Consider the following 15051-nt stretch of genomic DNA (forward strand, 5'->3'; position numbering starts at 1 on the left):
ACCTCGTTGTCCCGTCACGTTGTGAACGTCTTATATATACCAGCTACCCCCAATCTAGTAGTCTCCCGATAATTCATGAAGGTTCGAGAAGGACGTGGCGTGATACTAGTCACGTGACCTCGCTGACGCAACAGTACTAATTGTGCGATTTTAATTTATGTGGTATAAAGCTATGGTGAAATACAATGTATACATATTATTGCATTTTTCGCTTTAAAAACGTATAAGAAATTCCCTTAGGCATCAGTAAGAATTTGCCATCCCCACCCAAATTAGATATCAAATGGCGTTGCGGCTCGAGACAGTAGTCTACTAAAGATAAGAAACTCAGCATTACCTAGCTCGTTAATTTAAAAGATGAGAAAATGGAAATTTAAATGCTATTTAAGTTTATAAAACAAAGTGGAAACTTGCTTTCTGTTCAAGTTGAGGAGCGGAAAATGTATTCACACAGCTGATAGAAAACATGCATTTAACAGAAGAGCCGTAAAGGTTAGCGCTCTCTCTGGATAGTTTTTTAGCAGTATGGTTAAAAGTATTTCCTAAGGGACTTAGCCTGCTGGTTCGTAAGCTTTGGATAAAGAAATTCTCGGTATTTATGAGAGGAAGTAAAAAAGAATGAGTAACAATATTCCAAACACACCCTATCTGATATATCCAGGGCCGATTAGGCCTTTCGCCTAATACCGGTGCTCATCAGACCGGCTAGGATATGACAGGCAGTGGTCGATACGCTACTTTTATTATCAAATTGCATGAACAACAAGAATAAATTGTTGAATTTTATCAATTTTGTATGAGTCTTTTTCAAATCAAAATTAGGTTGTTGATTCCTTAGTGCAAAGCTACACAATGGGATGTCTTCACTCTATCCACTACGGAAAATCAAACCCTGTATTTTAGCATTGCAAACCATAAACTTACCGCTGACACACCGGGGAATAAATTTAGGGTAAGGATTAATAACACAATATTATTTATTTATTTTAACACAGTTATTTATTATCATTTATTTTTTACTTGAATTAACTTTACTCATCAATGTAATCATTCAGAAGAGTGGCGAACTAGTAAGCTAGTCTTAATTTTTCCGGAGTGGGTCAAATAAATAAAGCGTGGAAGTTTAGCTTTAATTTTGAAATAATATTAAGACAAATTTGTTGGAATACAGCCCTCTTGTTTGCTCTTTTACGTGAGAGTGACGATCACGTGATTAGTTTTTTCTGGAAATTTATCCATTGAAAAGCTAGTTTGTGTACGTTACGTATTGTGTTGTAATTGTGAGATTCCCCTCGATTTTTTTTCGAATATATATCATTCGATACGATTTATCAAAGTTTTTGGAAACTTACGATACAAACCGTAGCTAGTACAACTTCATGTCACATTTCGACTCAATCATGAGAGATTTGGATCAAGATCCGTTTCTTAACGCAATGAAGTAAGTTTTGACCTCATATTTGCTTTTGCTAACATGAATTATCGACGTTACTCGTTAGGCTTAACCAAACAAAAGTTATCTTACTCTTAGGCCTAATTTGATACCATCAATTAATTTATACTTTTTTTTTAATTCTAGTTTAAGTTGGCTTATAAGTGACATTACAATGGTTAGGATTACACCATGTTATTGGTAGTTAAAGTTGCAAATTTAATGTTATTCGAACTTTAGTTTTTCATACATACTAACATAGCCTAACAGAAACACTAACATTGTTAGTAAAACTATAGTATGGTATACTATTAATAGTAATAGTAGTATAATAGAGAATTGCACGCAACTCGCGCTTGTAAAATGAAAATAAATATGACTGTTGAGATGAATAATATTTAATAATTTACTTACACAAACGTTCTTGACTGGAATTATGGTCAAAAAATTTTGCTAACACTAACATTGTGAAAAACTATATATTTTAATCATTATTTATATAAGTTCGAATGTCTCTTTATTTCAATGAGTCTGTTCCTTATACACAGCCACATCTTTAAAGTTACAAACTTCAAACCCGGGGTACAGGTACAACTTTGTGCAGGAAGTAACATGGGCTATGTGACCACGGCCTCAGGGCTGCAAGCTGAAGCCAAAGTGACCAATATAGCAAGTTTTGGTAAACAGGATGACCAATTGGTTTCAAATTGAAAAGGCCAGATTTTTTGATAAGGTGTGATCAAACGGGCTGTTGTTTACATTTCTTTTCTATGGGAGGGTTTCTTCTAATCATTATTCATAATCAATTATGTGTTAAAATTATTTAAAAACTTTGTGGAGCCTTCACTGGCTTCTCTGTTCATTCTCTCTTTTTTTCTACATATATATGCCTACTCTCTAACTTCCCTTACCTGAAAAAGGCTGGTGCTTTCTCACGAACATGCATAAGAGAATTCCCTCAACTAAATGAGCTTGCTTCAGCCATATATTTTGCTTTGCTTGCATGTACTTGCAAGAATTGGCTGTATGATGATTTTACAAAATGGTTGGTACTGGCTAATTTTCATTTACATTGTGCTGCAACAAGAAGATAAGTTCTCTATTAAATGGAACAGTGGTCAAAATACGCTGTAAGCGACACTTGACCATACAGCAGAAATCAGGACACCAAGTAGGGAATTTTGTTTTGGAAACTTAATGTCATGCAAAGCACATGCAAGAAGCAGGAGCAATGTACCAGGTTTTGGTTTGATTAAAATAGCTTAAGAAAATTTTTATTGCACATTGTTATTTTTGTTGATTTTAATCTAAATATGTAGTTAGGTAAAGAAATCATTTTGATTTTTTTGCAAAAAAAACACAATTAATATGGTTGATTTAATCAAAACAACTCGGGACACTTAAAGCCATTTTTATCTGAGTGACACCAGGTACTTTGCTAGTAAAATATAGGTAAGAACAGTATATTTAATTAGCTATAACTATTACTAGGTAATTTTTAGCTAGGTAGTTTGTTTTATTAGAGAAATAATAAAAAGTTTAGGCCTTAACTAAAACATAGGTAAACTAAGAATGGGTATTATTTCATTACAACTTACAACTTTTATAGCAAGGAAGAATATTTTTAAAACATGCGATGTTTTGATCACTGGTGTGATCATTCTCAAGTACACAAGTTTCAATGGTAAAGAAGGTTTTAGTATTTAAATCAACATTTAATAATCTAACAATGTGTTTAAGTTTTAGAATTGATAGTGGTTACTTATATATGTGCGTATCAATCCATGTGAATTGACAGATTATAACTGAACAGAAAAAATTAACAAAAGTAAATAAATATGAAAATGTGGAAATGCTGTGTGAAATATTTGCAAAAGATTGGGAATTTCTGGGGAAACAACAATCAAAAACATGCATAAATGTACCTGGGTGTTTGTTAATTGTGGGATTCTTTGATTTTATTAAGGGCTTCTCAGATTTTTCTTCTTTTAATGTCAGGTTCATTTTTTAATGCTGTGACATTTACAAAATAAAGTGTAACAATTGTTCAGCCTTTTACATAGTTGGAACATAACTTGAACATCAGGTTAAAAGAACACCAAAAACCCCATTCCCAAGTCCATGAACAAAACCAACCACAGTTTTTCTGAACAGAATGTCACAGTACTAAAACATAAACCTGACATTAACAGAAGAAAAATCAGGGAAGAACATGGGGAAAAGTGAATGTGACATTAATCCATTTGTCTCTGAAAAGTCATCTATAAGCCAAAAGAGAGGTTACACGGCAAAGAAACATAGTAGCTAAATTATATTACAATAATTGTGTGGTTGGACATGATGGAATGTTAGATACAAAGGTTTTCTGTGTGGAAAAGTATAATATTGTCAAAATGTTATAATTTGTCTTGTTTTTGATTGTTTTGTATAGCTGTGGGATTCCTTAATTTTGTACATTAGTCAATGAAGTTTGAGTTCTATTTGTTTTCACCAGTGAACTGTATCTTCTTCAATTTAGGCCTAATGCTGTTCCCCATTTTTTCATTGTACTATTCTGTTTTTGAAAAAAAAATTCTGTGCCCATATATATAGGATTAATATTGAACTTTTGGTAAATCCTAAACACATGCTTGGTGTGTAATCCATACACAGAAATGATACATATAAACAGTGAAAACATAATAAAAAACAGGAGAATAGCAATAGACCTAAATAAAATGTTAGGCCTAAAGTAAAATAACAACATAATTCACACAAGGAAACAATAGCATTACACAAAAAATCAGTTAATTTGACAAAACTTGAAACTAGGGCTGGGTGATTTAATTTATATAATAAGATACTTATAAGCAGTGATTACCTTGATTAGTGTCACATAATGTAATTAAGTAATTAGAATTATTATTTCAAATTTCCACTGTATTCAGTTATTCTAACAATTGATTAATCAAAATTTGAATTATTGTTCTACTTTTGCAGGTGTACAAGGGAGCTTGTAATGTTTAATTTTTAACAAGCTTATAACAATTGCCCTATGTATAGTTTTAGTATGTTAAGTTTTCTATGTTATTATATCTGTTATATATTTGTATTTTAACATGTCATTCAAAGGGCATGTACAATTCATGTATTTCAGTGTTAACTTTTGTTTTGTAGTGATCTTATTGTTTAAAATATATAGCTTAACTTGTATTTGTATTATTATGGTCATTTAGATTTTAAAAAGATGTTTACTTGGCATGTTTTTTATTTATATTAGACTTATGTTGTCAGAATATTGAGTATCTGGCTAAATTTGTTTGACTTTATAACTCGAAGAGTGTAGGAAAATGTATATTTTGAGAGAACATGTATGCATAACTTGGTTAATAGTTGTCACATGGAATAGTTAATTTAGTAAGACAAACTACAACTGTAATGTACTTTTATGTTTAATTACAATACACAAATATCTCAAATAATCTTTGAGTTGGAATATTATTTGATACTTTAGAAAATGCATTATTATGATGTCTGTGATTATTTTTTTTTATAGTGGACCATTTGAAACAATGAGACAAATGATGGCTCCATTCGGTGGGATGTTTGGTGGAAGTATGTTTCCCCAGCTTATGGGGCCCAACCATAGGCCTAGTCAATATGGGGATAACTCAAGTTTAATGCCTTTTGGCTTTGGCCACTCTCTTTTTCCTAATATGGATCATATGTTTAGAAATTTTGTAAGTATTCATTCTGAAAGTAACTGATTTTTAAAATTAATAAGTAATATTATAGTTATAATTTCTGATGTCTCCTAGAGATAATTTGGTAGTATAATGCCATTTTTTATGGAGTTTTCTCTTAGCTATGAATTGACTATTTGGAATCCATGATAAGTCTATCTTTCTCCATGAAACTCAAAATGTCTAAACTAGATGAAGCAGTAGAAGTCCACAAAAAACTGTCAAACATGTTGAATAGATTGCTTGAATCCGAATTAACATTGATATATGTGTGTATATTTAAGTATAATATATGTGAACTTGAATTTTTATTGAAAATAACTATTTGAGAGTTGATATATTTGTTCACAAATAGTATGAGCTTTGATAATTAATTTTCAAGACCTTAATTTTTTGGATTCTACCAAACAAGTTCATGAGCAAAATGTTTTGGTATATTTGGGTATGAAAAAGGAATTAGGTAACTTGGATCAGTTTTTGTGGAGAAGATTGAATTCTAACTAATTAATTTCTTATTAAATTGCTCACAGTGAATAACAGACCCCTTACCAAAAGCAGCTGAGATTTGATCCCATAATGTCAGTGATGATTAGAAACCTTAGAGTTAAATCTTGCTGTAATATTAAATACAAGGCTAAATATTCTTCCAATTAAGTTTACTAAAACAGCGCTTCTCAACTGGATGAATGGTTCACCCAGGAGTTAATTAGGTCAAAATTAGGGTGAATGAGAATGATGGGATGAAGGGGCATTATCAATTATAGTCTGGTTTGGGGCCCTTTCTAAATGATTGTTTGGAAACAAATTTAAAACATCATTTTACATGCATAGTAAAACACTGTCTTGTCTTCATTCTTAAAACGAACCTTTGACATCTGTTTGTGTTTACTATTACAACACAATGCTGTGACAAAGTTTGCTTCAAAAAGATTAAGTAAAATAGGTCTGTCTAGTAGTTAGTGATAGAGAAACATCTGGTTCTCCTCATATTTCTTCTACTTGTACTCATTCTACTTAGATTTAAACTTCCTCTCATCACATATTTTAAAATATTCATTTTTTCTCACTGTAAGGACCTTTAATATTTTTATCATTTCAATGTTAGGTATGAGCATTTCTTTTGAATATCTTGCAATCTTGTGTTTGATGCTTAATTAATATTAGAAAACACACAATATAATGGTGATAAAAACATGCTTAACTTCAGAATTTTATTTCAGTTATGCTGGAGTTTGCTGTCAAAAGTTTTGCATTAAATTTATTGATAATTCAATAATATTAATTCTCGTATTTTTTTTTTCTTTTAACTGGGGTGAGTGAGCTGTTGTGAAAAATGTACAGGGGTAAATGATATTGGAAAATGTTGAGAAGCACTGTTCTAAAGGTACACAGTTTTCAGATTTTAAAAATTAGGGGCAAATTTTTGGTCATGATAAAGCAGAATTGGGAAAAACTGGGAAGGAGAAGAAAAGCAAAGAAAGTGAAAAAGGGAGAAATAGAAAAACTGGGAAAGAACTATTTTATCAATGTACAACAGAAGCTTGGTATCAACACATACTTTATAGTTCAAAGTTTTATATTATCTAAGTTTTAATTTCTTAATTTCAAAAGGAAATATTTCAATAAATTCTTATTCTTTGTGTCCTTGTGTCATATGACTCGTCAGCTCTCTGAATTCCCCATTTTAGTGTTTCTTTCTACATTTTTATGGGTTTCAGTATCCAACTAACTACAGACTTGTACTATAGATAATGACAACCCAAAAAATAAAATGTGTATGTCTAATCTTCTTGCATTACTGAGATATCACTAAATATTTGACACCTGCTTGACATGTCTTCCTATCTTATCTTTTAAAATGTTTGTACTTCTCAATAACATTGCTACTGAACATGTTTATAACTAATAGAAAGAGTAATTTCTGAACCAATTGAACCTATTGATTGTCTATTTGTTGTGATGTTCAAACCAATAACTTGCAAGTAAATCTTGAAAATGTGTTGAATAAAGTCATTTCTTCTAGATATACTGAAATGTTTGTTAAACCTATCTCTAGCTTAGCTAGAAAGCCAGCTAAATTAGTAGTTTTTGGACATTCTATTCTAGTGCCTGATATATATTGTTATAAAATGCATATTTGAAAGCAACATCAATTATTTTGTGGATAACCAATGTATTGTGAAAATGTAATCAAAGTACGTTCTTGAGTACAAACATTTGTTTGTTAAGGCAAGTCTTAACTTTCGTGTTTCTTATGTGTTTATTTTATTATTATGTATCTTTTAACAAAATTTTGTAAAAGGCAAAAATTGGAAACGTGTTAGGTTAGATAATAAAATGCAATTTAAAAAATTGGGAAACCAGCTGGAGCTAACTGTGTCATGTGATTATCACTTGGGTGGGTTGTTTACACTAAGTTCTGCTGCTGTGGTAAAGTGACTGTCACATTGTTATAGTGTCTAATAGGCATTGTAAAGAAATTAAATTAAAAAGAAGCAGATGTGAAATGTTTACAAACTGAGGCTATGTTAAAATAAAAACTGTAGTTGTCTGTTAAAATCTGCAGTCATTCTAATAAAAAAAAAGTAATTTATTTCATATTTTTTAAAAATCTTTTAACTGTTTTTCAGTACAGTTTTTGCTAGGGTAAAGAAAGTAAGGAATAAAGTTTTACCAAATGAAAAAACTTTTGATATTAATTTTAGTAGGTTTTAGAGGGTATGCAAATGAAATATGAAAACATTAAGATGAAAAGAATTATAATTAACATGAAAATAACCTTTCACTCAGACTGAATTAGTAAAGGTTTTGTATTAAAGCTTGTAATGTTTACTTTTTAAAAGCTTGCCAAATTTTGTGAAGAAACACTTATTACATGTTATAGTATGTGTAGTTTCTTGGTTATATAGTGATAGTAATATTGGGTCCAAATGACCAAGCCTGTATGTAAGGGGTTAAGGGATAATAAAATTTAAAATGTAATATATGTTGTTAATATAATCATTGATTTGTTAGGTGAAATAAATTATGCTAATCATGAATCATGGTAGTGGTTCATAATAGGGATTGCAAATAATTGTACAAAACCGTAATAGAACATTTGCACAAAACGAACCATAAACAGTTAAGATTCAGTCCGAACAACATTTTAAAATCTTTACTATTGACTGCTGAGACTGAACATATAAAAATGCTCAAAAAAAGCATGCATGTTAGACTTACAAGGAAAAGAAAATCTGTTCTTGCCAGCCTACAACAAAAACGGCTTGGTATATTGCACCCAAAACTTTTGTAGAATACTAAATAAGGTACTACAAAGGTCGTAGGGGTTTTGAAAAGTTGATTTGTTTCTTCTATATTTTACATAAGCTACAAAACATCATAATTCTAGTGTAAATGATGTTTTTATTATTCCTTGAAGTTAACTTTCTTAAAAATATCTTTTGTTCCTTTAAAAAGCTTAAGTGCAGGGTCAAACAGGAATTACCAGCCAATAATAGATGAACATTATAGGACTGTAACATTTAGATACTCAATGCTGTGTACACTATATAACTGGTGTGTATAAGGAGCCAACCCCTATATTGTGTATAAAGTGAAGGAGTAAAAAAAAATCAGTACACATAATATTAAATTTCATTACACGCAATTGTAGAATAATTACTTTAAAAGACATAAAGGTTTATTTAAAGCGATGTCTTAGACGTATTTGTTTTACTTGAAAAGGCTGCTTTTATACATATTTAGTGGGGGTTGTGTCTTAGTCTAGGCATATATTTGCCCATTGCTATGCATTATATATTGAAAATTTAGTTACACAAACTATAAATGTTCACTATGTTCTCAAACAAATCTCCATGACAATCTTCAGCTGCAGCTAACATTTTACATCTAAGTAATGCAATTAAGTAGTCAATGGGTACAGTAAATCATTATGAACAATATCAGCTAGCCACTAGCTATGTTTATTCTCATTATAATGTATAAAGTTAGCTACCATATCAAGTAATCTTTTGCCCATAGTTGAGCATAAAAAAAATCCAGCAAACAAGATAAATATAAAAACCTGCAGATAGGGATCATGAAAAAAAAGTAAGGAAACAAAGCTGGAGATACTGTTTACATTATTTATTCAAACTATAAATCCCTATTTTGACTCAACCAAATGTAATTCTAGGTAACAGCATGGAGCCAAAATAGGGGTTTGTAGTTTGAGTAAATAATGTAAACAGTATCTCCAGCTTTGTTTCCTTACTTTTTTTATGGTCCCTGTTTGCAGGTTTATAAATTCCCAATTTTTTATTTATCTTGTGAGCATATGGATTTAATGACTGTGCTTGGTTTTAAATCATATATAAATGGAGCAACTAGAGGTAAACCAATCAATTTCACATTTAAAACATATTTGTAAGACAGAGATTTCTTAAAGAAATAAAGTCAACATTTAATAGTACACAATGAATATGTAAACTGAGATTGTTCACAGCCTTAAAATACAACAAAAAATTGTTTTACTTGATAATTTTACTGTACAAAGATAAAATACAGTGAGACTGGGAATAGTCTCATACACTACATTTTGACATCTCGCTGCATCATCATCATCATGAGTGCAATATTTTGTATGAGTTAAGACTTACATACAATTCAGCTTCAAGAATTTCACACCATCTGTTAACATTTCCTTCTGATCCTTCATCCTCACGAAGCTGGTGTCTATTTCAAAAGACATCCATAGTTGTAGATATAACTTGTTTACTGCTCACCTTGACTGCACCTACAGCCCAGAATGACTGGACATGGGGCTGTACTTTGCAGAGATAGACAATCACATCTCTGTGCTGACCGTAACGAAACATCTTGTGATTTTGCATTCTCTTGAAACTGTCTCTGCTCTAAACAGTAACATAGAAAAATGTAGATAAACATTCAAGTCTATTCATTTGACTTAGTAAACTAGCATATGTTAACTCTGATACAACATCTTTTGTTATGGAGAAAGTAAGAGTTTTATCACTTGATGTTTGCATTATTTTTGTACAGGAACACACAATTATTAATTTATTGAATTTTTAAATCAATGCTAAACTCATTAATAAAGTTAAATCTTCTATAATAGACAAAATGTAAACATGATAAGCCTTGGAAAGTTACAACAATCTTAAGTATAAAGTAATTGGCAAAAACTGTTGTAATTTAACCAGTTATGTAATGTAATACTCCAAACTGTTATATAGCTAGTATTAACTGTTCATAATACAATACTTAACAGGACATAAAATCAGTGGTGGTCAGTAAACAGCAAAGTGGCTCATTATTTCTTTAAACAATTACCAAAAGAATTGAAGTGTAGGCATGAAAGTTTTTAAAAGGTCATGATACTCTGTAAACCTTATAAACACAATCAGTAGCAAGAATATTCTTGAATTTCCCACAGAATTGAATGAATTTTGTGCTTAAAATGCAATAAGAGAAACCATGTTTGCAAAAAAAGAGAGTAGGTTTACAAGCTCTATCCAGAAGTCTTGTAATATATGTTTGTTGATGATACAGCATTAACATTTAACTCTGCTATGATAAAAGAAGTAAGATTTCAAATTAAAAATGACTTGCAAACAGTAGGAAATTAGTTTTATGAAAACAAGTTATCTATTATTATAACTAAGATAAATATATATTTTGAATTAAAATGTTATAAATGAAAATGGTGTTAAGTTGTATATTCATAATACTGGGTGTATAAATGGTGATTACTTTAATAAATATTGTCAAGTTGATAGTGGATGTTACAAAATATTGAGGATTACAAATTGATAAAAAATTAAGCTGGAAACAACATCAGGAGTTGAATTGCAAGACATGATAGTGTCTTATTTGTACATTTTTGAACTAGGTCACGTGACCCATGTTTGGTTTACAATTCGCACATAACGTATAGGATATCATGTTATATTCTTACACCAATATTCATTGGACCTTCATCTCTATTTAATAATTCATTATTTCCAAGGATTCACAAATATTATTGGCTCTAATATCCATTGGTTCAGCCAATACTACATTTTTTTGTTTTTTTTTCTGTTGAGTCAACTTTATAGGGGCCATAGATTGGCTTAATTAAAAATGTTTTTGTGTTCCCATTTTATCATTGTGTGTTATTTATTATTTTAACTTTATACACAAATGCCAAAAAAACAATACTTAGATGTCCAGATGTTAAGAATTCATTATTTTTCATTGATAGTCAATAATTCTGCATGGAATTTTAATAAGGAAAGAAACTTGCCCAATTACACTAAAGCCAATTGTTTCATAACCAAATAATATTATAAAAATGTAAGTCATATAATGATAAAAATTAAACAATTTATAAAAGTATATTTTACTAAAATAATTCTTGTGATATACATATTAATCTATAAAATATTATTTATAAAGAATAAACATTATTACTTAGAATTAAAAATATTCATCCAAATAGAATACAGGAACTAAAATAAATAGTTCCATCAATTAAATAGGAGAATATGAATAAATATTGTAGTTACTTAGCACTAAAAATATTTAATAATGTACCTTTAAAGAAAAAAAAATAAACATTAATGTATTTAATGTGCTGATATAATTTTTGATTAGCTAAAAACATAAGATTTTTTAAGGTAATCCAATGAATTATTAAATCCAGGATCACCTACAAAAGTTGTAATATTGTTAGTTTTAAGTATTAATAATTATAATACTAAATAGTTAATGTTATTAAACCAGTTAAGCTAAAATCTCTTGGGTTATAAGTTGTATTTGTAAGTGAAAAATAGCCAGAACTGGTAAGTAAAGAGATAATAATTTATTTAAATTTCAAAAAGATAATTCTAACTTGTGCGTGATCTACTTGATAAATTATGTTGTAGTAGGGAGAAACGAAAAGAAAGAATTCAATCAGTTAGTCTGGTAAGATTGTAGAAATGTTTGTCTGCAGAAGGGAATTGCTGTATGGGCATTATTTTCATTATGTAACATTGGGTATTGTGTTGGTTTCTTTTCATGTGTAAGGCATACTAATTTTACAGCCATATAGTAGTGTAGTAAAATATAAAATTTGTTGATGTATTTTTACTGCAGGGACAACTGACTCAGGACCCTAACTCTCACTGTTATAGCTCGTCTTCAGTGATGACTTATACAACTGATGAGACTGGTCAACCACAGGTTTATCAGGCTTCCTCATCAACTAGAACGGGCCCTGGAGGGGTAAATATTTTTTGTTGTAAAACTTTCTTAAACAAAGGATTTAGGGTTTTGAGCACTTATGGATAATTTTTATTTCTGGAAGTGGACCATACCAGTTAAATATAGTAAATGATGTTGCTGAAGTGAAAACTCTCCTCTTCACACAGAATAGCTTCTTTTCTCTTCAGAACGCACATTCTGACAGAGAGATTTGCAAGCCACCAGCCTTGTTAAAACTCTCACCTAATCTCATGTAAAACCACTCGCTGCACTTTCCCAAAAAAATTAATATTTATAAAGCAATGAATGTGCTCCATTGTTTGGGGTACTAATGTATAAGTGTCACTAGACAACTGATAGGCTCCGATAATTGGACATAATATTGATGCATATTACCATTAACATTGTTAATTTAAAGCCTAGATCTAACCAAAATTTAATATAGTGAGTTCTGTCATTTGTATGTGGCTCTAATTAAACCAACCTTTTACACATTTGTATTTTCAATCTTAGATTATGCCATTATCATCATATACAATCCAATAAATTTATTATGGAGGGAAAAATAAATGACTTAAGTGTTTTATAATATTTAACAAATATTGTCCAATCAGAAAACCTATTGATATTTAGCCCATTCTGAAGTTGGGACAACCATATTAGCTTCATCAGAAAAGTGTCAAACAAGCCATCAAACTAAGAATGTGTATCTAGAGTTCCATATTCAAATACCACAAATGAAGTTGGAAAGAAGTGAAAAATATAGGATAAGTTTATTACTTAAATGACACTCAAAAGGGTGAAAATAATAATAAAGAAATCAACCAAACAATTACGATATAAGAAATTATATCCCATTATGTAGCTTTGGGATGTCGGGACACAATATTACCACCAAAATCAAACAAGTTTAATAAAGCTGAATGATATCCGTAAGTTAAACTAAAGGTAAAAGTAAAAACAACATCAATAACAATAATCAAACAAGTTTAATAGCTAAATGATATCCATAAATTAAGCTAGTTAAAAGTAAAAACAACAACCACAAAAACTATAAAAGTCATCTGATATGAAACATGGGGTGATGTAGGATGTTTAGTTTGAGTGTACTGCCAACTTGCTATGCATTGAATTTTCCCAAATAAATGAAATTTAGTTTGTTGTACTTTTCAAATTTCAGCATTGTTTTTGACAGGAAAGTGATTGCAGAAATTAAATAATTCCTAATTTTCTGCTCAGATTGTTATGTTTTTAAGGCTGGCATTTCTGTGTCGCATCAGTTAGGATTGAAAACTGGTGTACATCTTCTTCAATTTTTAAAGTTTGTTGAAAGGTTAATAGAACATCAAAAGAATATGTTAGTTTTCTCTTTGGTTACATCTTATCCATTCACTTTTATGATTATGTGCTTTCCAAAATGTCGAGTCTTCCTAGGATGAATAAGTGTTTGTTTTACAGTATACTTCTTGGTACAATATGGCTCATGATCAGCATGTTGGGAGATTTTTCACCCTTATCATGACCGACTCTCAGTTAAAAGTATTATGAACTACAACAATTGCTATGTTATGGTGTGAATGACTTTTAAGCTGATAAAGCATGATTATAATTGAATATGCTGTTTAGAAGTACTCTTTGGTGAAATATGCTGTTTAGAAGTACTCTTTGGTGAAATATGCTGTTTAGAAGTACTCTTTGGTGAAATATGCTGTTTAGAAGTACTCTTTGGTGAAATATGCTGTTTAGAAGTAATCTTTATGAAATATGCTGTTTAGAAGTACTCTTTGGTGAAATATGCTGTTTAGAAGTACTCTTTGGTGAAATATGCTGTTTAGAAGTACTCTTTAGTGAAATATGCTGTTTAGAAGTACTCTTTGGTGAAATATGCTGTTTAGAAGTACTTTTTAGTAATAGTGATAATTTTTAGAAATGTGTGTGTGTTAAACAAATAATTATTTTTACCCAGGTAAAAGAAACGCGAAAGACTTTACAGGATTCTAGGTCAGGGATGCAGAAAATGTCAATTGGTCACCATCTTGGGGAAAGAGGTCATGTCATGGAACGTGTAAAGAACAGGACTACTGGGGAAGAGGAAGAGAATGAAGAGTTGTTGAACCTTGATGAAGGCATGTATACATATAATATCACTCTTATAAAATAAGATATATTATCTTTATTAAGGCATATATGCATATGCAATATCACACTTACAAAATAAGATATACTATCTTTATTAAGGCATGTATGCATATGTAATCTCACGGTTACAAAATAAGATATATTATCTTTATTAAGGCATGTATGCATATGCAATATCACACTTACAAAATAAGATATACTATCTTTATTAAGGCATGTATGCATATGTAATCTCACGGTTACAAAATAAGATACATTATCTTTATTAAGGCATGTATGCATATGTAATATCGCTGTTACAAAATAAGATACATTATCTTTATTAAGGCATGTATGCATATGTAATCTCACTGTTACAAAATAAGATGTATTACTCTTATTAAGGCATGTATGCATATGTAATATCACTTACAAAATAAGATGTATTACTCTTATTAAGGCATGTATGCATATGTAATATCACTTACAAAATAAGATGTATTACTCTTATTAAGGCATGTATGCATATGTAATATCACTTACAAAATAAGA

General features: G+C 30.2%; 2 protein-coding genes across 3 annotated transcripts in view; both read left to right on the forward strand.

The window, feature by feature from the left end:
- The window catches only part of LOC106470012 (myeloid leukemia factor 1-like), a 45275-nt gene that overhangs the window by 10505 nt on the left and 19719 nt on the right, over window positions 1-15051 (forward strand). The window contains exons 1-4 of one of the 2 annotated variants that reach the window (XM_013930532.2): window positions 1081-1441; window positions 4968-5151; window positions 12274-12402; window positions 14348-14507. In XM_013930532.2, coding sequence (XP_013785986.1) covers window positions 1380-1441; window positions 4968-5151; window positions 12274-12402; window positions 14348-14507 — 535 coding nt within the window. In that variant the 5' untranslated portion in view covers window positions 1081-1379. Of the gene's footprint in view, window positions 1-1080; window positions 1442-4967; window positions 5152-12273; window positions 12403-14347; window positions 14508-15051 lie in introns of those variants that run through there. The other variant, XM_022398562.1, reaches the window with a different exon arrangement.
- LOC106470011 (D-2-hydroxyglutarate dehydrogenase, mitochondrial-like) overlaps window positions 12981-15051 on the forward strand; it is a 37937-nt gene continuing 35866 nt past the window's right edge. Inside the window, exon 1 of the mRNA XM_013930531.2 lies at window positions 12981-12991. The gene's annotated coding sequence lies outside the window, so the exon portion shown is untranslated. The remainder of the gene's footprint in view (window positions 12992-15051) is intronic.

This window comes from Limulus polyphemus, unplaced genomic scaffold (genome assembly GCF_000517525.1).
Source record: "Limulus polyphemus unplaced genomic scaffold, Limulus_polyphemus-2.1.2 Scaffold3770, whole genome shotgun sequence".
Taxonomy (NCBI): domain Eukaryota; kingdom Metazoa; phylum Arthropoda; class Merostomata; order Xiphosura; family Limulidae; genus Limulus; species Limulus polyphemus.